Source organism: Ascaphus truei, chromosome 4, assembly GCF_040206685.1.
Source record: "Ascaphus truei isolate aAscTru1 chromosome 4, aAscTru1.hap1, whole genome shotgun sequence".
Classification (NCBI taxonomy): domain Eukaryota; kingdom Metazoa; phylum Chordata; class Amphibia; order Anura; family Ascaphidae; genus Ascaphus; species Ascaphus truei.
The window spans coordinates 58,445,308-58,471,243 of NC_134486.1; the positions used below are offsets into that span (position 1 = coordinate 58,445,308).

The 25,936-nt window shown below is 45.3% G+C and overlaps 1 protein-coding gene across 1 annotated transcript in view; it reads right to left on the bottom strand.

The window, feature by feature from the left end:
- Positions 1-16,280, bottom strand: part of STPG4 (sperm-tail PG-rich repeat containing 4) — a 52,006-nt gene extending 35,726 nt beyond the window's left edge. Inside the window, exons 1-5 of the mRNA XM_075594733.1 lie at positions 15,540-16,280; positions 6,713-6,778; positions 4,621-4,872; positions 1,430-1,494; positions 851-905 (exon numbers count right to left, since the gene is read on the bottom strand). Of these exons, the coding sequence (XP_075450848.1) occupies positions 851-905; positions 1,430-1,494; positions 4,621-4,872; positions 6,713-6,778; positions 15,540-15,596 (495 nt within the window). The 5' untranslated portion in view covers positions 15,597-16,280. The remainder of the gene's footprint in view (positions 1-850; positions 906-1,429; positions 1,495-4,620; positions 4,873-6,712; positions 6,779-15,539) is intronic.
- Positions 16,281-25,936: the final 9,656 nt, after the last annotated feature.

A 25,936-nucleotide genomic window follows, 5' to 3' on the forward strand; every position in this document is an offset into this window, starting at 1 on the left:
CTGATGACATTAAATAATGAAGGTAGTAGAATCAGAGCAGGATGTAATTTCTCTCCAGAATGACTTGGATAGACTGGAAACTTGAATATGGAGTTCAATTTTGGGCACCACCCCATGGAAAATACATTATGGAACTAGAGAAAGTGCAGAGAAGAGCCACTAAATTAATAAAGGTGATGTATAATTTGATTTATGAGGAGAGGCTAGCTAAATTAGATTTGCTTACATTAGAAAAGAGGCGTCTAAGAGGGAATATGATAAAAATATACAAATATATTCGGGGACAATACAAGGAGCTTTCAAACGAACTTTTCATCCCAAGATCATTACAAACGACACAGGGTCATCCCTTAAGGTTGGAGGAAAGGAAATGTAGTCAACAAAAAAAAAAGGGTTCTTTACAGTAAAGGCAGTTAAAATGTAGAATTCATTACCCATGGAGACTGCGATGGCAGATACAATTGATATGTTCAAGGAAAGGTTGGACATCTTTTTAGAAAGGAAACGTATACAAGGACATACCAAATAAGTAAACATGGGAAGGATGTTAATCCAGGGAGTAATCTGATCATGATAGATGATATTCCATTGGGGTTTTTGTTTGCCTTCCTCTGGATCAATATACTGTAAGTACAAATATACGATAAAGTATCTGTTGTCTAAATTTACCATAGGTTGAACTTGATGGACGCATGTCTTTTTTCAACCTCATTCTACCATGTAACTATGTAACTATGTAACAGTCTTATTTTAAAAGCATATGTTGCAATATCCATTAGATTCCTGTATAATAATAATCAATAGCTAATATTTTTTACTCATGAGTATTTTTGCAAAAAAAATTACTTACAGGAACAAAGTAAATTGTTGGAAACCTCTTAATTGCAGACCGAAACATAGAGTGCCTGGGAAAACACAAACAATATAAATATATGGTTATTAATAAATAACTAGATACCGTATTTTAGATGGTAAACATCACAGAAGATACTGTGAAAACAGCAATTAACTTTTCCAGGAAAAGCATTCATAAGCCATTTTTTCTAAGTGGCGGTAAGCCACTATACCTTACAGTCCCACCCACTTCAGTTCCCTCAGTAGTTATCTCTTGGTATAGCACCACTAGTAAATACAGGTCTTTTTTTTCTACATTTGCCATTATTAACAGTATATTTTTACATGGCTGGGACAACGTTTGTGAAAATATAATGAGTGCAGAAAAAGAACATGTTTTACTGTGTTCAGAAAGCTGGGATTTAGGGGTCCTTGACTGAGCTACTGATTGAGCCCCCTGTGCTGAAATAGGGATATTCTGAAAACCTGACCTGTTGGTGGCCATTGAGGACTGGAAGTTGGCCGCAGCTGCTCTAGAGAAGTGTTTTTGCACCAGCATTGCTCCCCTTTTTGCCCCTTTAAGTTACATACTTACTTGCATGGAAAAGATGCTACAGGTGGAAAACGGAGATCGTACTGGCATGGTTCAGTGTTTATCTCCTGCAAATAATCAAATACAATGTGGGTTGTATTTTAGAATAGGTTTCTTGACCATTTGACCTGTGCCGTGGCATATTTCCCCAAAAAGCAGAGGTCACTCTTTATAACTGACCCCTGTGTAATAAAGTATGACATGAGAAATAAAGGAGGCTTCACATAGAAGCTGAGTTTTGTATCATCAAAACAAAAGCAGGTCACAAAGTGTCATTGAAAACCCTCCTCCCCATGGTGATGATCTAGAGCAGGAGTGGCCGACTCCAGTCTTCAGGGGTCACCAACAGGTCAGGTTTTCAGGATATCCTCAGCACAGGTAGCTCAGTCATTATGACTGGGCCACTGATCGTGGAGCCACTTGTACTGAAGCAGGGATATCCTTAAAACAGTGGAGGATTTCCTAAGGCCTGAAAGGCTAGGGCATAGGGTGGAGACATTTGGGGCGGCAAAAATGTTCACCCCCATATACAGATTATATAAGCTCTCTGGCTTATCGGGTCTGATGGGAAGGTACTTATCTGTGGTGGCCGCCCTCTTGCCATGGTAACGAGACGCCGTGTGTTATGTCACATTGGTGATGAAATGACGCTGCGATTCGCAAGGAGGAGGGCAGCTGCAAGGAGGCGGGTAAGTGCCATGGGGCAATGAATCTTCAAATCCATCGCTGCCTGAAAAGCTGACCTGTTGGGGGCCCTTGAGGACTGGCCACCCCTGATCTAGAGATTCAATTAATCCTCTCACCCCAATGTGATATATTATTGTCATCCCTTGCTGACTGCCAATTCATATTAGTGACACACGATAGCATGAGAATGGAACAGTTGTTTGCTTTTGGTGCCCCAAATAGCATGGAGGCCTGGCCGGCTGGGATTATCCTGGGGCTCGGTGCAGGGGCTTTTGTGGGGCCCCTTCCCTTGTCGGGAGCGGCATGTCCTCTTTAAACACAGAGTTGTGCTGTCACAGTGTCACGTGATATCGCGGCGCCATTTTGTCTTGGCAACAAAACGCCATGGCGCCATTCTAACGGGATTCAAAAGGACGAGGTGCAGCTGGACAAGGTAAGAGACATTTACAGAGGCCTTGATACTCCCCCAGTAATCAGCTCCATTGCTGAGGGGAAAAGCACGGGGCCTCTGTAACCGCGGGGCTCGGTGTGATAGGGCCGATGGAACCACCATCAACTGGGCCCTGCATGGAGGTCACAAGAGAATTCTATTGTCACTGTATATTAAGACACATATAAATAATCTGTTTGCGCTTTCATTTGTAAACTACACATGTATGAATGCGAGTATTGGCACAATTGTCTGGTTTTTCAGGTCAGCTAGTTAAAAGCCCAAATTGTTAATAAATTACCTATATTTTAGTACTTGTGGAAAAAAACATGCGGTTGTTGAAACAGTTTGTATCATTTGTGCAAGAAAATGATAATTGAATGCAGCCAAGATAATTATCATGTATTTTATTAACACTAAACTGAGAAGCAAAATCTTTCAAGAGAGATACTGTAAGCAAATAAAAACACCACTTGTGAGCCCATTCACATGTCTCAGGCAGCAACCCTGCTTTTCACAATTATCTCATAGCATACAGTGCTTCCACTGCAGCCAGGGATTCTGGGTAATGGCATGCAAATGAGCACAAGGGAAACAAACAGATTTTTTTGTGCTCATTCACCGTGTGTGTGGAATATTTATAGCTCATCATAAGGGAAACGTGACGTTTAAAAGGTCTATCTTTTATTTACCAACTATTTGGAGAAATAGGACACAGAAATTCCGCTGCTAGGAAAGGTGGCCACGGGGTTTGTCTCTAATATAGAAGCAGCGGACAACCAGGCTCTGTACACTGCAAAATTGCCTATAGCTATATCAATTTATTAAAGGTGCAGTCCCAGGTAGCAGCAAAAAAATATCCTGGAAAGATTCAGTCCCTTGCTCTCTTACTTTACTTATGTATTTTTCACGAGACATAAATAAGTTTCTCTTTTCTGTGGGTCTTGTAAAATTCATGCGTAGAAGACACATTGATTTGCACTTGTATCTGCCTGGCTAATGACAAGATGTCACTTAACTTTTTTTTTCAATAAATACTTTTACGAGCCAAGAACAAAAGAAGAAGAATTGCAACATTTTGTGGATAATAGAATCTGCAGGTAAAGGATCAATCTTATCACGAAAGAGATTAGGTAATGACTGTGAGAAAAAAAATATTAACATTTTGAACAATAATTTACAAATAGTTATGTTAGAATACTCCAATTCCCTTTAGTTATCCATTTGCTATGATTTAGAAAGGAACAAACCAGTGGAAACATAACTGCCTCTTAACCCCTTGACTACAGTGAGTTGCAGACCTCTTTGGCAACCATGTGGGTAAGCCGGTAAACCCAGTTCCAATCATAACATCAAAAACTTGTGACCGTAGACAAGACATTTTGGTCAACGCCAGTCCTCAAGAGCCACCAAAATGGTATGTATAAGGCTGGGGCCATAGAGGGTTGAGCCAAGCCGAGCCGCGCTGATGCTGATGCTCGCCTGCTGAAATCTGCGCGATTTCATGCCCATGCAGGCGAGCCAGCGAGCGCGATCGGAGGCGGGGGGAGACCGAGGGAGGTGGGGCAGTGACGTCGCTGGGCCAATCGCCCGCGACGCACCGACGTCGACGTCACGGAGCCGTGACGTTGACGCAGCTCCGCGCTGATTGGATGTTTTCAGTCGACAGCGCGCTGAAAAACAGCTTGGCTGTTGGCTGAAAACTCCAGCGCCTCCGCACGCCTGCGGATTCTCGTGTGAGCCCCCTCTCAAGGCATCCTCATTGAGGATGCAGGGGCTCAGCGCGGAGCGTCCGCACGGCTCAGCGCGGCCTGTCCTTCTATGGACTCGGCCTTAGGGATATCTCTGCTTCAGCACAGGTGGCTCAATCAGTACCCGATCTGTTGGTGGCCCTTGAGGACTGGAAATGGCCACCCCTGATTTACTTAAATTGACCCCTACTTAATATATTGGAAAGAGAATTACAGATCTATTCACTTGAATGGAAGCTGATATATAAATTAGTAAATCATTGGCCTTGAATTACCCCACTTCCCACTAGTTTATATTGAATGATGTTACAAATTGTTTACTTTACCTTATCTCTTATTCCTAATAGTATACTCTGTCGCGGTGTATTCTTAAAGGAATGAGTACTTAGGAGCTGTCCTGACAAATGAAGCAAATCAGGGAAGTTGTAGTAGCCAGGTTGCAACATTTCACCTGATATTCCAGTGTTTAGATTAGTTTTCCTGCCTTGTCCTTTAAAATTATAGGACCGTTGCACAGGATTAAGTTGTGCATCTTGGAGAAAATCTCGTACATCATAAAATCCCGGAGGTGGTGTTTCCTGTTAAAACACAGTTTACATTTTGGGTTAAAACAAACTTTTTTCAGACTTCCTTAAAGATATATATATATATATATATATATATATATATAAAATGTAAATATGCAAATAGACTTATTTCCCAGGTATCTCAGGGGTGGTATCTGTCCACATGTTGTATAGAGGAGTATTTTGGGAGGTAAATAAGTAAATGGGTACTAAATAGGACTCTAATTCTGTGACTACAGTTTTGCATATCTCTAGTCACAACCAGCACTGGGTGCATAAGTATAAAAAAAGGTATGTGTTAATTAATTGCACAGCAACAACTATAATTAATAAACACAAACCTTTTTTTCTATTTATTGACCCCACCACTGGTCGTGACAGATCCCTTTGGTACATTTCCTAATGATATAGACTTTTGCCTTTAATCCTACACAAACACGTCTTATGGACATTACCTGTTTTAAACTAGCAAGTGTGCTGCCATCTTTGTTTTCCTCTGCCGCAGGGCTGCGCTCTTGTTTTCCTCTCTGGCTCAAAGCTTTTACTCCCTTTCTCTTCCATCCCAGATAAAATTTTGCAATCTCCGTCTTCCTTCTTGGCCAAGAAAGTGCTCTCTTCCTCCTCCTTCTCCTCTCTCTCTTCCTCCTCCTTCTCTCTCTCCTCTTTCTCCTCTCTCTCCTCTCTCTCCTCTCTCTCCTCTCTCTCCTCTCTCTCCTCTCTCTCCTCTCTCTCCTCTCTCTCCTCTATCTCCTCTCTCTCCTCTCTCTCCTCTCTCTCCTCTATCTCCTCTCTCTCCTCTCTCTCCTCTCTCTCCTCTCTCTCCTCTCTCTCTTCTCTCTCCCCTCTCTCTCTCTCCTTACTCTCTCTCTCTCACCTTACTCTCTCTCTCTCTCTCTGTCTCTCTCTGTCTCTCTCTGTCTCTCTCTCTCTCTCTCTCTCTCTCTCTCTCTCTCTCTCTCTCTCTCTCTCTCTCTCTCTCTCTCTCTCTCTCTCTCTCTCTCTCTCTCTCTCTCTCTCGTTAGGCTGATTTCTTAGGCCCCTATTGAATGTGTGGGAAGCCATCCTCCCACGTACGTGAAGATCTAAACTCCAAAGGGACAAATGGAGCTCAGCGCTTTACTGACATGGGAAAGAAAACTTCACAGTTTATTCAACAGGGACAATAATCTTTGTGTTAATCATATAACCGTCTATGCACACATTCCATAAGCACTACATTCTTTGTTTTCTCTCACCTCGAGCGGCCGGATACTTTGTTGAGCCTTGGACCATGAACAGTCTTTTGGAGTCAGGTCTCAGATGATAAGTGCTGCATGTGGTAGGGTTGAGGAGCTTGTTCAGATAGATGGGTAGGTTGCCCAGAAAGTTTTTGAAGGCAAGACAGGAAAGATTAACTTTGCGCCTAGACTCAAGTGATGACCAATCCAGTTCTTTGAGCATTTCGCAGTGATGTGTGTTGTAGTTGCATTGGAGAACAAAACGGCATATTGAATCAATATTTGATGTCAAGTTTGCTAAGGTGTGTTCGGGGTGCCGAGCCGTATACTATGTCCCCATAGTCGATAATTGGCATTAGCATCTGCTGTGCGATATGCTTTCTGACCAGCAGACTTAGGGAGGATTTGTTCCTGTAAAGTACACCTAGTTTGGCATAGGTTTTGGATGTCAGGGTATCAATGTGCATCCCGGATGTTAAGTGGGAGGGAAACCATATGCCCAAGTATTTAAAACTAGTAACAGGAGTTAGGGTGGAGTTAGGGTGGAGTTAGCATTGGTTAGCTTATAGAGAAAAGGATTTATTTATACAATGAAGAATTTATTTATTTATACAATGAAGAAAATTTAGACGTACCTTGAACGAATTCATCCACCACCCATGTCTCTCTGACAATTGCTCATCCTTTTCTTTATTGATACTCTGTAAACAAACATATAGAAGACGTATCACAGGTTACATACACTATGGCATTTCTAAGGTTTCTCATTTGGGGTGGCGGTGGAGTAGTTTATTGTTTGGGTGACACATTTAGCGTGGCACACTCCCCCACACTGTAGTACAATTACCTGCTATGCAGCCCTTGCTGGACTTTCTAGCATCCCTAAAAAACAAACCATAATACATAGGCTATGTAGCAGCAGGAAGGATAACAATATATTGTGGAAGCAGCTGTCCCTGGTTATTAAACAACTAAAATACAAGTCCATCAAAAAATATGGGTTGGACTCTCTTCCCCTCCCCCTTCTCTCTCCTTCACCCCTACCTCTTAATATAGTAAAGTATAATAAAGTCTTATAGTGCTTGTTTACAGAAAAGTAATGTTACAATACTTAAATGCAGACAGTTTTATAAAATAGCCAGGTATAAAAACAGAACCTATACGTTACCAACTAATAATATCAGTTCCATCCCAAAGAGGACTTGGAGGTTGAAATATGAGAATTCCCGTGTTACGGACATTTTGAATTCTAGTTTTGATACAGCAAATGCATTGTTTTTATCCTTAAAACGTTGCTTCTGTCACAAGAACATGGCAACCTTTTGTGGGTGTGTCTTATCTCCCACTCATCAATTTCTTGTGACATTTATGGCTCGGAAAAATAATTATTTTTAAACTCAACTGACTCAGAGTATAAAATACCCTATAACTCTCTCCCTATAACACCTAGAGTAACATCACTGTTACATTTGTACGATTTTAATACATGTCTGGACATCTGAATAATAATGTTTGTTTTGTTATTAGAACAGTCGATTCTCTAACTGCACAATGCCAATAGTCTTATTATGCCCCAAAAAATAATGCACCCAGGGGTTACAGGAAAGTGCAAATGCAAGACTCCACCATTACTGACTGGCTGAAAGGAAGTTAGAAAGCAGAGTTCTGCAGGCACACTTCCTAGAGTAAATGGTGAAAATAAAAGTGATACTGCGCTAAACGATTCATGATATATTGTGTAAAAATATCAATATCCTTAAATAAAGGTGATTTAAAAGTGATCAGTTTAAACGTCAATATAGTGTGTAACGGTTAGACCCCCACCCAATCTCATATTGGGCACTGTGATCTAATTGGCCCCATTACATGTCTGTGTGATATGTGGTGCACCTGCTGGCAACAGGACTCCTGAGTCTCCCGCTGGGTTGGTATAGGGGAAGTATCACCATGACAGGCGTCTGAGGTGGTGTTCTGAGTCCTACTCACATTCGATGCAGCGCCTCCACCCCATCAGGATCTCTGCAGCCGCAGGGGGAAGTATCTGATGGGGAACTCCTTCTTGGTGCATCCTTCTGTTGAATAACTTCACTCTCACACAGAAGGGATCTTTTGAACCAGGGCATCTTTAATGTCATCTCCATAGGCAGACTGCCCCTCATAGCGGTCGTGCTTAGCCGCTCATCTTGTTGAGATACCCCCCCTTCAGAAGGTTCCTCCTCTCTTAATAGAGTTGGTTCACCTCTCCCCTAAGGGAGATCACCATCTGTGCCAGGTCCCTGGACACAGTGAGTAGTTAGCTTGCACTTGACTCTGACAGCCTTGAACTGCTGCAGACACTCTGGTAGACTAATTCAGAGCTCCTTGTTAACACACACTTTTAGGCAGAGTTCTGTATCTTATATAACCTCCAGAAACAGACCCACCTCTGTGTCACTAACAGTGGACACAAAGCATGTTGTCACTTCTTTTGTTACATATGACACCTCACCAGGGTTTGAGGGCAAACCTCTATGGTTGTTGCTGGCAACCCTGCATACTTACCAGGCTTACTGCCAGCATGAGAAAGAGATGTACACCATTTTACACATGGCTACAATCTTCCCCTGGTGGAACCCAACGTCCCCGGCTGGGATCTAAATTTGTGGAACCTTCTTTCAGGTAGCACTGCAACACATAACAATATATTATCATAGAAATACATTATTCCAACACACGCATTGTTTCTGTATCAACATAATTGCATAACAGTACATCCTAACCTGCAAGACTGCACTGCTCCGGAAGAGAACCTGAATTAATAATAGTGCCTAGGGTCTGGTTTCTGCACCTCCCTCCCATTGGCATCCTTCACAGTAATGCTGTACGATCTAGGCGGCCCATTTTCTGGCCTATACTCCATCTTATTCATGAAGATGTTGCGCCCAACACTCCATACCCTCATGAGATAAGCTATCCTCTCCTCAGTCTTAAATGAAGCATGCCCAGCCGATTTGGACATTATATAATCCTCCACTGTCTCCCTCAACCACGTGTCCCTATTATCCTCGATCTCTTGCATCAAAGGTTCAGGCACATATGGGTATTCCAACCCATGGGATTTCTTATATCTGGCGACTATCGCCCTTTCCGCCCTGCTGATGCAGATCAATTTCTTGTTTCCTGCCCTGCCTTGCAGTACCCACGACAATGGCTCATCAGGATCAACTAAGTCATGTAATATAGACGACCCTCTGGGAGTAACTAAACCTTTCTATATATAATACCACCGTTTCCGGAGCTCTTCAAAGCGCTCCTCATCAGAGAACTCCCCTATGTCCCACCAGTGGTCCACTATGCCATCCCTTTTTAGTATGAACCGCGTACTTTTCAACCAGGCCTCATACTCCTCAAACATGGGCGCCCACCATCTGGTTTCCTTCTCCTTTACCCGCTCTGTTACTACTACATTATGCTCACTCTCTTCCGGTTCTCCCCCTGAAGAAATTCCGGATGTCCCTGTGGACCTAGAATTTGACCCAAGGCGCTTAGGCCTACATCTTACATTGACATTACCATCATTATCACTCGTACATGATGACATTTTACGCGAAAGCATTTCTCTCTCTGATCCCTCATCGGATGTGAAACAATCCCCCCAGTCCAAATTTGACCCAGTCCGTTCATCGGAAGTTTCCCGTGACTCCCCAGACAACCCTTGGCTCAATTGGGACCCGGATAAGGAGGTGACAGGGGCAGGGGTTTGGGCAGTGGCCGGGGGCAGGGCAAAGGGCACAGCATACGGCCGATGCGGTATTATGACCCGCAGCTTCACGATACCTCGGCCGGTACCAGCGGTTTGGGGTTCAGGCTCACCCGTCTCCTGGTTCCCAGGCTTCCGCAATGCCTGCCAGCTCTTGCTCTTTGCTGCTCCAGCCGATCGAGTACAGCACGGCAGTTGCAAGGGCGCGCAATCTTCCATCCGGTTCCGCAGTGTCCACCGGAAGTGATGTCATCCATCTCGCGGGACGATGTCGCCACGACCTTCCTGACTACCCCTAGGTCCCATCCCATACACAGCACTGACTGGCAGTATACACTCTCCCTGTTTCCTAGTGTGCCTAGCAAAAGCCTGTCCTGTTGATACAGTATCTCAGCAGCGCCTACAAAAATGTAACGGTTAAACCCCCACCCAATCTCACATTGGCCCCTGTGGTCTAATCGGCCCCATTACATGTCTGTGTGATATGTGGTGCACCTGCTGGCAACAGGACTCCTGAGTCTCCCGCTGGGTTGGTATAGGGGAAGTATCACCATGACAAGCGTCTGAGGTGTTGTTTTAAGTCCTACTCACATTCAATGCCACGCCTCTACCCCATCAGGATCTCTACAGCCGTAGGGGGAAGTATCTGATGGGGAACTCCTTCTTGGTGCATCCTTCTGTTGAATAACTTCACTCTCACACAGAAGGGATCTTTTGAACCAGGGCATCTTTAATGTCATCTCCATATGCAGACTGCCCCTCATAGCGGTCGTGCTTTGACGCTCATCTTGTTGAGATACCCCCCCTTCAGAAGGTTCCTCCTCTCTTAATAGAGTTGGTTCACCTCTCCCCTAAGGGAGATCACCATCTGTGCCAGGTCCCTGGACACAGTGAGTAGTTAGCTTGCACTTGACTCTGACAGCCTTGAACTGCTGCAGACACTTTGTTAGACTAATTCAGAGCTCCTTGTTAACACACACTTTTGGCAGTCCTGTGTCTTATATAACCTCCAGAAACAGACCCACTTCTGTGTCACTAACAGTGGACACAAATCACGTTGTTACTTCCTTTGTTACATATGACACCTCACCAGGGTTTGAGGGCAAACCTCCATGATTGTTGCTGGCAACTGCATACTTACCAGGCTTACTGCCAGCATGAGAAAGAGATGTACACCATTTTTACACATGGCTACAAGTGATTAACTTAACCAAAATAAAGTGCTGTGATAAAAACAAATCAATGTTGTTAATTAAACCTGTTCCATTCAGGTTAGGTGAAGATGAGGTAACTGCTGCTGTTCTCATGGTGTGGCTCCACAAACCAAAACTAGAACAAAAAACAAAAAGAGAGAACAGCGCAAGACCTCATAGTGTAGTATATAAATAATTTGTATTTGTCTCATTCAGCAGGTGAGTATTGCACGTACATCAATCAAATAGATATTAGGCATGGCATGTTATGGACATGTTACCACAACAGCTAGCAGAATGGGATCACTCGGAATTTGGCTGGGCTGGGAGATGAATGGACTCTTGTCTCCCAGTGGATGTTCTTGGGTTTTTCTCCTCTCCGACAATACTCGTCGCACCAAATGGGGAACCGCAATGCCGCCGACTGGAGCTGAACTGAAAAGGACGAGCTGCACCTGAAGATATTTTCCTCCTGTTTGCTCCTAATAGATGAAAAGGAGATGAACGGTTGGGGTCTCTCTGTATCCACAAGGAGCATGAATCACTCCCTAGGGTCTTCTCAATCAACGCTGCTCCCTTCCTCCGTTAACACACGAGAACACTTATTCTGCTCCCGGGATCACAAGCCTCGCTGCAGCTTCTCTTTTTCAGTTCAGTTCCAGTCGGCGGCAACTCTCAATGTATTATTTCCTGCTAAAACATTTCATACATAATAAATAAATGATATACAACATGTTTACATTACTTTTCAGGGGTAAAAAATAGGAGAGGAAAAAACAAAACAAAAGACATTGGCGGCGATTCACCAGCCAGTGAGCTTTTGCGCCCAATTGGGAATTTTTTTTATCCCAAGATAAAAAATGAAGCTAGGCGCGGGATTCACTAAGAAGTGAAGCGCATTTGGTTTGGTGCGGACAAAAACATGCCCGATCGCACGTGCTGTTTCCCACCCCCCGCTATGTGCTTAAAAATATAAAGCGTGATAGCTGATAGAAAAAAAGCAGCCTGTAAGAGCTGCATGGAGACACTGCGTCTCCATTCATGGCTCTTACAGGCAATCGTACAGTATAAATATACATTTTAATACTAGTGTACATATGCAGGGGGTCTGCTGAGCTGAACCCCTACTTCATGAGATACAGGCCCCGTTATGGGGTGCCGGTATCCCATGTACTTTTAAAGCTCCTGCATCACGTGACCGGAGGATTTAAACCCATAACGGGGTCTGTATCTCATGAAGTAGGGGGTCCCTGAGGCTGAAACCAATGTGGTTCAGTTCAGGAGACCCCCTGCTCATGCACACTATGTGACAGAGTCACTGACTCAGTAGGCTGGGACAGTGAATTGAGAGATGCTGCAGCCAGTCTAGAGAGCGTTAATCTCCTCAGAGAAAGAGCAGCAGCTGAAACCTGATTAATAAGGGGCTTGGCTCCTCAGTGAAACAAGTGTTCAGGGCCACCAACAGCGGGGGACAGAGGGTACTGGCGTCCCGGGGCCCGTGAGTCAGGGGGTGCGGCCGCCCAGGCCTCTGCGCTGCTGTGCCCCTCGATAAATCCCATCGCCCGGTCATCATGGGGTGACAGGATTTAGCGTGCTCGCGATGCGCCAGGCAGCTTCTCTGCAAAAAAATAAAAAAACCTCCCCCTCTCTTGATTGGCTGGCGTGTGTTGGCACGGTGCCAGGATTTTTTTTTGGCCCGCAACAAGCTTTAGTATAGTATGTGAGCCCTCTTTATAGTTGTATAGTATGTGAGCCCTCTTCAAGTCTGATAAAGAGGGGAAAAATAGAATAAAATTCACTGTCACAAAAGTGAATATTGTGACAGTATCAGAGGTACCCACATATGTCTCAATTAGTAAATGTACAGTACTTTAATTCCCGAAACACATTTATAAATTGCACTGAGCAAACAAAATAGCAAAACTGTTGCTTCTTGTGATAGAAACTGTGTCCTTATTTACACTCCTTAACAGAATTTTCTTTTAAAAAAAAGATACATCTACAGTATGTAGAATCTATGTTAAAAGTGCATATGAAGACAAATGTATTTAGAAATAGGGCATTATGGATAAAATCTTTAAATAAGTAATCAAAAGTAAATATCTGGTATATTCGTGAATGGAAGATTAAGCTTTGTATAGTAGCTTTCTAATTAATACTAGCATGCAGATAGCCTGGGCTAGACCAGTGTAAAGGACCACTGCTCTTTCTAACGATTTATACTTGAATGATATCATATGAAATGTTAGATGTTTAGATCAGCCTCACTGTACAGCTCTGCCTAACCTTATTGCCTCTAACAACCCACAAGACATTACTACAAACACTACCATGGTTATTCCCTATTGGAAGGACCTGTACACACAGCAACTGTTGTTCGCCCATCTGGCATGAAAGGGGTTGATTTCTATAGTAGCAGGCTACACCAACAAAAATAACATCATCAACATGAAGGCTTTGTCGTCTTGCTCATTTGGAGTTTAAACAAGCTGCAGGGAAATCGAATTCATTCTGAGCAATCAACTGCTTTGGACTTCAATTACGTTTTACTCATAATTCTCTGTTGCTGCCACTGGGGCCTGAAATATTTATTTCCAATGCAAGATACTGCAGGTCCATTTGGCAGCAAGAATGTTAAAAGTGGGTTACATTAATTTGACCTATCAATAGGGGACTGTAATGCAGGTGTGCGCAAACTTGTTGCTGCTCCCTTCTGCATCTATTCCCCCAGTGCTCGTGTCCCCCTTAACTTCCTGTCGGCATCAGTGGGGTCATGTGACGTGACGTCACATGATGCGCTGCTGTTGCGACGGGTGTCAAATGACGCCGCAGGGTCATGTGATGTCACATGACCCCACGGCGTCATTTGGCGCTGCGTTGCCATATTAATGTCATCTAAAGCCGGCTGAACCTCGGTAATTTCAGTTACAGAGGCTTCACGCGATACCCTGGCATTTACTTTAAATGCCTTGGGGAAGAGTGTGGGGCATCTGCAACCGCCGCGATCCCCCAAGAAAATCCTGCGCCCCCCAGTTTGCACACCCCTGTTGTAATGTATTGGAAAGAAATGGCAAGCAATGAGTTAATGTAGAGTGTTGGTACAGTCTGCTCTGACTTGTTGACGCAGGAGGTTCCCACTACCCTGTAGCATTGATTTGTTATTTTTGTTGTTGTTAAGGAACTCTATAATTATAATGTGAAATTCTTCGAAACCTCAACCCTCTCTAATATCTCAGATGCATTATAAGGAACCCCAATGCTCTCTAATAGCACATCTGAGATCAGATGCATTGTAAGGAACCCCAACCCTCTCTAATAGCGTGTTGGAGATTAGATGCACTGTAAGGAACCCCAACCCTCTCCAATAGCGCGTCTGAGATCAGATGCATTATAAGGAACCCCAACGCTCTCTAATAGCGTGTCTGAGATCAGATGCACTGTAAGGAACCCCAACCCTCTCCAATAGCACGTCTGAGATCAGATGCAATGTAAGGAACCCCAACCCTCTCTAATAGCACGTCTGAGATCAGATGCAATGTAAGGAACCCCAACCCTCTCTAATAGCGCGTCTGAGATCAGATGCATTGTAACTTCTTCTGCATTTGGTGCCATTTTCAAAGGACCTGAAAGTTGCAGAGAACCCTTTAGGGATGCCCGGGGAACCCAAGGATTCCTAGGAACCCCTGTTGTAAAACACTGCTGTAGCACCTACATTCACATCTAATGTGCTGTAAATGTTGGGATTTATGGAGAGCTGCACTTTCACATCTGATTTCTCTGACAGAAACATTTCTATATTATGATATCAAGATTACTTATTATCAACCCTACAGATATGTTTGCATGTGCTAGATTGTCTGGGGGTAATAAAGAACAAGTGCTATTCTTACTTTGCTTTCTAATAAGTCAATGTATATGTTTTAATAACAATACTAGGATGTTGACTACTATTCATTCACGTGTCTCTAATATGTTTGCACTTTTAAACTCTCATAAGAGCCATTTTTTTGTGCATTCCCCTGAAAGTAAATGGGGTTTAAATATTTTTTGTATTTTTCGATAACAACCCCTTTATCCTGTAAGATCCAATTACTACGTCGCCTCACCAGTTTATCAGCAATGAAAGTTAGTAACGTTCATACACAAGGGTTTAGCAACCAGTGTCACACGGTGAAATGATACATTTCCAATCATATTGTTACCACGAAGCCTGGTACTAAATGTCATGCTAGATTTTTTGTATTATTTGATACATAATGGCAATTTTGACTACACAATCCACTACACTCATGAAGAATGTCTTTTTCAGTCTGAACACCTTTGGGTGACATTGTTGAGAAACATTGGGTTAACCTCTTTGCTGCCAGGGAAACCAGCACCGCGCCTCCTCTGACTGTACATGAGATCTACATCACTTAGCAACACAGACCCGCTCCCATCCTACCACTGCTTTGGAAGAGCCTGGAGAACTCCATGCTTTATTGTGCCCTCCCGTCTCCCCGATTGTCTTATCAATCGGACACCACTTACCCACTTATTAGGACATTTACTGTCATTTCTTCTGCCTCTGAATCCCACCGCAGCCATGTCTGTTTCCAACGGTAACTAAGATACTATGTATTCCTGCTGATCCCTGCTGATGTGACCCAACCGGATGGTCAAGTCACCGCCTCTTCAAGCACCCACGGGTGGCCGCATTGTGCTTCTTCCTCCCTGTTACTCCATGATATCAACCCTCTGACCCCAGAGCAGGGCGCATTGTGAACTCTTCACCAAACCTCCATTGTGATGTCATAAATAAATAGTATGCACAAGGTGAGAGGAACGGAAGGGTATGCAGTGGTCGATCACGTCTGAGTGCTAGTGAACTGAATTTAGGTCAGCTATAGTATCCTTGCTCACCCATTTAAGTCTTTGGCACCATTCTCGACATTTAGTGTGCTCACTTAATGAAAAACCCTATGCCTCACATTTGGGACTTGGGACTATCAGGTATGAAAGAGAGTGATCATTGAAAGCCAAGTGAGTGCTGAACCATTCTGTGAGCAGAGCAGTTTCAACCTTCTTTCTTTAATAATCTTAGAACCACAATGTTCATGTAGTTTGGGGGTTGCATATAGTGAAGCCAGTGTTGATTTCTCTTTCTGATGAGTGATCAGAGGCAATAGTCACGGAGGTCGAAGCAGTAAACTACTCTCTGAATGTGCCCAATTAACTTTTAAGCCAGTATTAAACAGTTTTAGAAAGGTTGCTGTACTGGTAACCTGGCCAAGCACAAATAAAGCAGGTAATATGTACTGTAGAACTAAAAAAAATCTAATGTTGCAGGCTTTTCAGTAAATGTATAGCATTAGAAGAGTCTGCATTTGATGTAGTACTGTAATGTGAAAGGCAGACTTATATGTCTCTTATAGCACTTCTGCTAGTAAAATGTGTTTACCAGCCGATTAGATCTTGGAATAAATCATTTATTTAGAACAAAAACAGATAGTCTCAAATTAATTGAATATTGAAGCATACTGTACATGTTATTTAAACAATTACGGTCGAAGCCATAATCAAGTGCAGCAATATCGGGTCTCTATGCTTTCTTAATTTGGCACGCTTTGAAAAAGACAGTCACGTATGTGCGATTCTTAGTGTTGCAATGCATTTCTGTTCCACAAAATAGATACAATGTTAAACCACTCCCTTAATATGTTTAGCAAGTCAGGTGAGTTTTCTGTACTTTGTCACTTGGTTAAAAAGCTAAATACTACAAACCAATGTGAATCAGCCAAATGAAACGTATTAGGTTCAATGTCCTTTTAATCTAAACTGCATACCCAATACTAGTTATTCAGCCCTTAACATTCCTATGTTGACAATCGTTTATGAACCTTTTAGTAGCTTTTACATCTTTAAAAATTAGTGTAATATCCTGCTCTTTATAATTTGTTTGTCACCCAACTAAGGCTGGGGCCATGGTGCCGGAGACCATGCGGACGCTGAGCGATCAGACTGTCTTATGGCAGCGATTGTGTCCATGCGGCCGCGGGCCTGTGTTGCGCAAGAAATCGCGACAGGCCGGTCACGTGAGCGGTTTGCCCAATGAGGGCGAACCAGCTCCGTGACGCCCCTAGGCACGCACCCCCCACAGCCTGGGAAAGCACCCGCTTCTTCCCAGCCTCCAGCCGGACGATGGCACCATGGCCCCAGCCTAACAAATCACATTTACTCACCATTTCAACCATTGTTATTTTGTTTCCAGATTTTTTCTTTTGAGTCCTTTGTTTATTTTTACAGAATCATTTGGTTTGCTGTGTAGCCATCTCAATATTAAACAATCACCACACACCTTCACTCCTACAGTAACCATTCTCTATAAACAGAAAGGCACAGGTTTCATACGGAAAGCAACAAAAACATCCTTGGTAGTGCGGATAAAAAAAAAGGTTATGAAATACCCTGTTACAGACAAAGCCACTGTAGAAAAGACAATGCCACAGTTACAGACAATGCTACTGTAGAAAAGACTGTTCCACAGTGCAAATACAGAAACTGCAAATTAAAGAATAGTGCAACTCCAAAATAGGGAATTAAAAAAAAAAGAAGGGGAAATGCACTAAATGGATTGCCTAAAATATAGGTACTGAAATAGCGATTACCTCAATGCAGACCTGTCAATTGGGCTATCAGAATCTCATGTGGGACAAGCAACGCAGACATGGTATAAAGTATTTAAGATATTAGAAACATCTCATTTGCACTCAATGTAAGGCTGAGGACCCGCTGCGGTCGGCGCGAGCCACCAGCCCCTTGCCTCCAGTCTGGTGGTCCCCACTGCTTCCTTCCGATGTGGCTCACTGCGTTCTGAGACAAGTCAGCCGGCCGGAGCTACAAGGCTCTGGTGATCAGAAGCACTGACGCATCACGTGGTAAGGAAGTAAGCAAATGAGGAGGGGAGCTACGGGGGGGAGGCGGCTTGGGAGGGAAGTGTGTCAGTGTGCAAAATGTACCGCAAAGTAGATGGCCCGATCTATCCCTCTCCTCCCGGACCCACAACCCCCCTCCCCTCGTACGGAACCACAACCTCTGCACCTTCACCCACAACCTCCTCCACCCCTCTCCCCGGGCTCAATGGCCGCGCCTCCAAGCCATTTTGGCCATGCCCCCACACCAAAAAAAGTTTACTGCAGACCGCAGTGCAGTGACTTGCACGCACCGCCGGCAAGCAAAGCGGCCATGCGGATGCGTTCAGCGGGGCCTTAGCCTAACAAATACAAAAATGTTGATGCTCAGGTACACTACTGCAAAACCCTGCAATGCCAGGGGAGGGGCACCTGGCTAGCAGTGGAAGTTAGGCATGGTCAGAGGTCAGGCTCTACACCCGTCTGTGGGCCCTTACAATATTGCCTGCTCCCTGCCGGTGTACGTGTCCATCAGAACCAGACGTTGGGCCTGCCTAGAAATCGGGCCCACCTGTCTGCATCGACATGGCCCCCAGCTTCTCATCAACACGGGACCCGAGGCCTTCCCATTTTAGAGTGGGGCCCGTAAACATTTTTGCAGGAGACCCCAGAAGTTGTAGTTACTTGACTGGAAGAGCCGGATGCAGAGTAGTCTCTCAGGCACCACAGGTGTGCTGGACCGTGTTGGCATCTGATGTAGACTCCATAGGCAGGAAGCTACTTCCGGTTCAAGTTCTCCATTATCCTACCTGTTTGAGAATCGTTTCCTCAGGGGCACTCCCTGCAAGTGCCTTTTCATTGACTTATAATATACAACAGTTTTTCCTGTTTGAGTTGCACTGTATTTTTTTTACAGGTTTCATTGAACTTGCATAAACTGGGAAGGGAGCGGTCGAATGGGAAGATTAAAATGGGAATACAGATTAAATGCTGCACACCAAAGAAAGTTGTAAACAATACCTACAGGTTACCGGTGCTCCTGTTTTAGGGAATAACTGTCTGAATAATCCAGACTTAGAATAAAGAGGATGATTCAGGGCACTACGGATTTTCAAAAGTTGAATTTGTCAGAGCAACACGTTTCAACCATCCACATGGTCTTTTTCAAGTGATGGTCGAAATGTTGTGCTGCCCTGACAAATAAATTCAACGTTTGAAAATCCAGTGCCCTGGATTATCCTCTTTCAAGATTTAAAAATGGGCCATGTTATCTTGGACTAGAGCTAAATTGATTGTACCCAAAGGATACCAGATCACATTTTTGTATATGACAAGTAGCCATCACTGTCGAGATTGGAAAGCATAAAATTCATTTGGTGAAATCTTCCCATGATTTAGCTCAAAGCTCCAGTAGCCATAGTTATCCTTGAGAAAACCGGGGTTCAATTCCCTTTAGCAGACCAAACACTAGTCCATAGCTCTGTAAACTAGAATTACATGTTTCAAAATCTCAGGTTGTTAAATGTAGTCAAGAAGGAGCCATGAGGTTCTAAAGCTCTACACTAATAAATCTATGAATAATGTTTTAGTCCCAAAATAAATAAATGAAAAAAAAACCACATCACAACCTATATTGAATCTGCTTTTCCCCAGAACCAATTACTAGAAGACATGTCTGCACTTACTTGGTGTGACGTTGAGGGGGTAACCAGGCTCACTAATAAAGGTTAAGCCCACTTGGTTGCCCCTGAACTGTGTTTTGGGGTCTTAGAGTGTAAGCTCTTGGACCCCGTGTATTGCGCATGTGTTGCCTCGCAGTGTGTAAGTGATACAGGCTAGTGTAAAGGAAGCAGGTTAGCTTACACTCTATCTCAATACACCAAAAGGCTGTAACATATTTTAACAGAAGCGTGTATAGACGGATATTTTATTAAGCAGCAGTGTTAAGAAAATATGTTATACTTTATACATGTAACATAATGCATGGTCTTTTAATCTCGGGGTCAAAGTAGAACTTCTGGCCACTCCAGGTTTTGGTGCCAGGTCGTCTCCTGGAAGCCCATAGATCAAAGAAACACTTGTGCCATAAGTGTGAGCAGCCAGGTGGGCAGGATAGCTAAGTTAAGTGCTAGCATCCTGGGATGAAGGCAAGCTATCCTGGCCAGTTGTCACCTGCCCCAGACTTTCGGGCATTGAGCCTGCGGGGGGCTTAGAATAGTGAGCAAGATGGCGATCTGCGCACATGCCCTCTTACTTTTCTGAAGCCATAGGTGCTAGCTTTCACAAAGCTGGCAAAGTGTGTAATTGGTCAGCGTTGAAATTCCCACGCCGGGGGTTGTGGACAAGCTGTGGGACTGCCTGTCCCAAAGTGTATAACACAGCTAGTCACCATCCCAGAGATGTGATTCAATGTGTGTTCCAAGAACTGCAATCTCTGAATAAGTCATCTAAGATTTTCAGAGTCCAGTTACAAGTCTCCAGCAGTAAGAGGCTACTTGAAGGAAAAGCTGCTTGGATTATTCTGCTGTTTGTTTTGGAACGGTTACTAGGGTAACCTTGGTCATAAGCTCCTACAACTATGAAAGGTAGTTTGTGTTACCCCCAGAGTTCCAAAGTAAGTGTATTTTTAGTGTAAATTGCGTTACATTGTGTGTTTGTCTTTTCCTGAAATAAATGACAATTTATTTTACCTCCTTGTTTTGCTCAATCATATGATCCCGGTATAAATGTGTTGATAAACCTGGTCTCCCGTGACAGGCTTTATTTACTGGTGGCAGCGGCGGGATAGATTGAGCCTATGGTATAGCATTCTGCGGGATTTTATAGCATAGCGGGAAACTCGAAGATTGCAAGCTCCCAAAACAAGCGGTAACTTACACACGTTTCACAAGAGCACGACAAAATACAGATTCCCTTTGCCACCTAACTTAGTGCCTGCGGGCGAACATGGATACGAGATCGGGACGGTTCCGGTCATAGGACCGGGCTCAGGTCGTTACCCAGTGTGAAAGTTATGAGTTACCGATGGCTGGTCGGTCAAAGGTACAACTGGAGGAGGAATTAGAATTCCATGAAGCCAGTATTGCTTTACCAGAGGGCAACAAGCCCGTACCTGCAGCAGCAGCAGCAGCAATCACATTTCAGACCGGGGCGCAGGTTAATCCAGCCCCGGAAGGAGATGGACATGGGGAGGGAGAGGGCGATCACCAGGATAATGGTGAAGGACTGGTTCTTGGGAGTGCGGTAGGGGTAGTCCCAGTGGCTACAGGACACGCCCCCCCCCCATGGAATCACTGCACTCCTTATCTCACGGGGAGAGGGCTACAGCAGATGAGATGATTTGGATGCTCGATTCGGTAATGTGTCACCTCACTCCCACCTGATCAACGGGGAACAAGACACCCCTCCCCCCCGAGTGGACCACCAGTTTCAACAAGTTTGTGGATGGCACAACAAAATCGACGGGTTTTTAAGTGACTTTGAGACCCAATGTCGAAGGTACTGAGTGCCAGCACGGACTGGGTGTTGCGATTGCACCTTGTTGTCCGGAGTGGCCAAAGAGACTCTGCAGTCCATACCACAAAAAGATCGGGATGACTATAAGCACCGTAAATCAATGCTGCTGATGCAGTATTCCCTCACCCTAGAAAGCTTACCAGGGCATGTTCAGGACAGGGGAGCGATACCCCTGGGAGTCCTATGTCCGGTACAGGGCCCGCATGGCATTGCAGGGGACTCGGTGGGTGGAAGGTTGTGGTGCCATCAAATACCACACGTTACTGGACTTGATCTTTCAGGAACAGTTGTTGCAGCAGTGTCCCTTGGACGTGAGGGCATGGGTCTTTGACCGTAAACCTAAGAACCATGTGGAAGCTGTGAGGATGGCTGATGAATTTGCGACCAGTCACACTTTAATGGACGGGAAAGGGGCTACCAAGGGACCGGCCATGGCGGTCAAGGCAGCCAAACAAACCCTTCAGTGGACGAGCAACCCCGCAGCAGAGGTCAGTGCACCCAAAGTTGCAGCGTTTAAGCATGAGAGGCGATGTGGGTCACAGCAAAGTGGGTCACACATCAGACCAGACTGACCGGAACGTCAAAAGTCTGGTGAACCCCATCAGGGGCAACGTTCTCCAGCTGCGAGGCAAGTCGCCCGTGTGCGGCTGGCACACACAGAGGAGTCAAGTCCAGCCGTGGAATCAACCCAGCAAGGGACGACCGCAGAGAGATCTGTGCTTGACACCAAGGAACCAGCAGCGGAGACGGGAGGACATCAGGTTGCACCGGTCGGGTTGCAATGCAACGATGTCCAGCAGAAACATCTGCGGAGAGTGACCATCGGAGATTGCCAAGCGGACTGCTTGCTCGACTCCGGTGCCACTGTTAACCTGGTCTGACCTGATATGGTCCGGCCAGAGGATTTGCTCCCGGGCGCCAGGATGCAAATGACCATGCCAGACGGACTGCGGTCCATCCAGGTTGCCCGGGTCTTTTTGGATTGGGGGGCCGGACGTGGCATGAGGGATGTGGGGGTATTGCCCGGGTTAGATGCTGAGGTCCTACTTGGCAATGACCTGGGGCATGTAACCTGTGTTTACAGCGGATCTGGCTTCTTGTGCAGCGTACACCAGAAGCCAATCTGCAGGGATCACACCTGCAGAACCCGCTGTCCCCCTGCAGTTGGGACCAACAGTTCCAGCGGTCTCTTCGAAGACCATTCAGGTAAGCCAGACTGAGTCGCGACAATGTACTGACTTACCTTCCCCTTTATCTTTCCCCGTTTCCCCCGACTTAGAGACCAAGAGGGGGTGGCCAGAATTAGGGACAGTTTAGGGATGCGGTGAAGTCTGACCCCAGCTTATAGAGGGCATGAGGCTCCAGGCGTCCGAGTCTAACTCGGGCAGTGGGTCAGAACATTTTCTATGGCACCGCAGGCTCTTATAAAGAGAGCAGGTGTCTACCGGGTTAGATAGTCTGGACTGGTAGACAATAGTTAGTAGTACCCAGGGAGTATAGGCAACAGTTATTATAGGTAGCCCACTCCATACCACTAGCAGGGCATCAGGGGGTCACTCGGACAAGAGCCCGGCTGTTGCAGCGTTACTACTGGCCGGGGGCATCAGGGCCTGTGGCAGATTTCTGCCGGTCCTGTGATGCCTGCCAGCGGGTGGGTAAGGCATGTGATGGCAACCATGAACCAGTTACAGGTAATTGGGGAACCTTTCCCAGGGGTAGCTATAGACATAGTGGGACCCCCATAATCCCCAGCTTGTCTGCCAAGTGTTACATACCCGGGGGGTAGATTTTTCTACCCAGGACCCTAGAGGTTGTGGCATTTTCCACTATCAATGCTAGGGCAGGTGCAGAAGCATTGTTAAGACATTTTCACTAGATTAGGTTGCCCTAGTGAGATTTGAACTGATCAAGGGTCACAATTAATTTGTGAATTGTTACAGGGTCTCTGGGATGCGTGTAGGGTGAAGCACCAGCGCACGACTCCTTATCACCCCCAAACAAACGGTTTAGGTGAGAGGTTCAGTGGGACCCTGAAGCGGATGCTTCGAGCAGGTATAGAGGTTGAAGGAACAGAGTGGGAGATAAATTAACAGCACTTGCTGTTTGCATATCGAGGTACTGCAAGAATCTATCAGGGTCTCTCCCTTCAAGCTGCTATATGATCGCAGGGTCTGGGAACCTCTTGACTTACTCCGTGAGGGGTGGGAAGGGGAGGCTACCAATACTGATGCTTCTGTGCTGCGGTATGTGGTAACTCTTGAGACCGGTTGGAAATGCTTATGGGGTTAGCACAGGCTAATCTCAGGGAGGCTCAGACCAAGCAGCAGACTTGATGTGACTACAATGCCCCCAGCAGATCATTCATCCCAGGACAGCAGGTAATTGTTCTGAAGCCCACTCAGCAGAACAAATTAAGGGCTGCCTGGTCTGGACCGTACCCGGTTATCAGGAAGATGAATGCGTGCAACTACATTGTACAGGAAGATGGTAAGAGAGAAATAGGGCTTATAATGTTTGAGTATTTTACAGTGTGGCATCTGTGCTGGCTATTTGTAGTCCACTGATGGGGGAGCCAGCGAGCAATGCTCTGCCTGACCTCCTAGGGGAATATAGGCAGGGGGGCACAGTGGAGCATAGGGATAGGGTCCCAGCGCAGTGCACAGACCATGTGCAAGCAAACATTATGCTAGAGCAACATAGGGTTGTTTCAGGGTAAGCTGGGCAGAACACATATCCCAGATCATCCAGTGGAGACTGGTGATTAGAGACCTCTGCGTAAGCATGCCAAACCAGTATCAGCAGAGGTAAAAGGGAGTATAGAGAGGGAAGTGGAAGAGATGCTGGACTTAGGGGTAATAGTACCATCTCAGAGCCACTTGGGCTTGTCCGGTAGTCCTGGTACCTGTGAAGGGCCAAACCACCTGGTTGTGTGGACTACTGGCAGCTTAATGCTCAGATGGTGTCAGATACTGATCCCATGTCCCGCATGGAAGAGCTGGTCAATGACCTCGCAGGGGGCAAGGTATCTGACAACCAGGGGTTTGTCCAAAGGGTGTTGGCAAATCCCAGACCCAGGAGGATAGGGAGGTCAGTATTTATCATTCCCGGTGGTCTCTATGCATGTTTGCTGATGCCATTTGTGCTAAGGAATGACCTGGTTACCTTCCAACACCTGGTCAGTAGGGTACTGGAACTGATGCAAAGGTATACTTGCATAATATTGCTGTGTTTAATCATTCATGGGACTCACCTCTAGTGTATGTAGCAGGAATTAGGGAAGCCGGTCTTACAGTGCAACCCACCAAGTGCTTAGTCGGGATGGCAGAGGTATTGTACCTAGGGCACCGGGTGGGCGGATGTATCTTAAACCTGAGCCAGCTAAAGCTGCGGTGAGTCCAGTGGCCCGTTCCCAAAACCAAGTGATGGCTTTCTTAGGCCCCGCTGGCTACTATAGGAAGTTTGTCCCACAGTACAGCACTGTAGCTAAACCCTTGACACAGAAGCGACTCAGTTCTGGTAGTCTGATCTCCCGCCTATGACGTCGCATTACTAAAGACAGCACCAGACTAGTTAAAAAAAAAAACGTTTTGGTGCAGACTGATGTCTTGGACTATGGCATCGGTGCTGTGCTCAGCCAAGTGTGGGAGAGCATCATGTGGTGTACCCAAGCAGAAAACTGCTGCCCAGAGAAGTGGCTTATGCTAGTGAAGAAAAAAAAAAGTCTGGCAATTGTATTGACTACACAAACTACACCCCTATTTATACGGTCGCCCATTCAACGTGATCACAGACCTTCGAGTTGGCTACAACGGGTATCCAGAGAGAATGTCAAACTGCTTCGTTGGAGTCTTGCTCTGCAAGAATTTCACTTTACCATCCAACATAAGGCAGCAAGCTTGGAAATGCTGATGACTGTCCAGACAAAACCTCAAGAGTCTGAGGTGGTTATCACAAATACCTCACTTTGAGGGGGAGAAGTGTGATGGTAACCATTCTCACTAGTAAATGTTAAGCCCACTTGGTTGCCCCATAACTGTGTTTGTGTCTTGGGAGTGTTAGCTTTTGGACCCATGTGTTGCCTCGCAGTGTGTAAGGGATATAGACTAGAGTAAAGGAAGCAGGTTAGCTTACACTCACTACACCAAAAGGCTGTAACATTTTAACAGAAGCGTGTATAGAAGGATATTTTATTAAGCAGCAGTGTTAAGAAAATATGTTTTACTTTATACATGTAACAATGCATGGTCTTTTAATCTCAGGACCAAAGGAGAACTCCTGGCCACCCCAGGTTTTGGTGCCAGGTCATCTCCTGGAAGTCCCATAGATCAAAGTAACACTTGTGTCATAAGTGTGAGCAGCAAGGTGGGCAGGATAGCCAAGTTAAGTTCTAGCATCCTGGGATGAAGGCAAGCTATCCTGGCCAGTTGTCACCTGCCCCAGACTTTCGGGCATGGAGCCTGCGGGTGGCTTAGAATAGTGAGCAAGATGGCGATCTGTGCACATGCCCTCTTACTTTTCTGA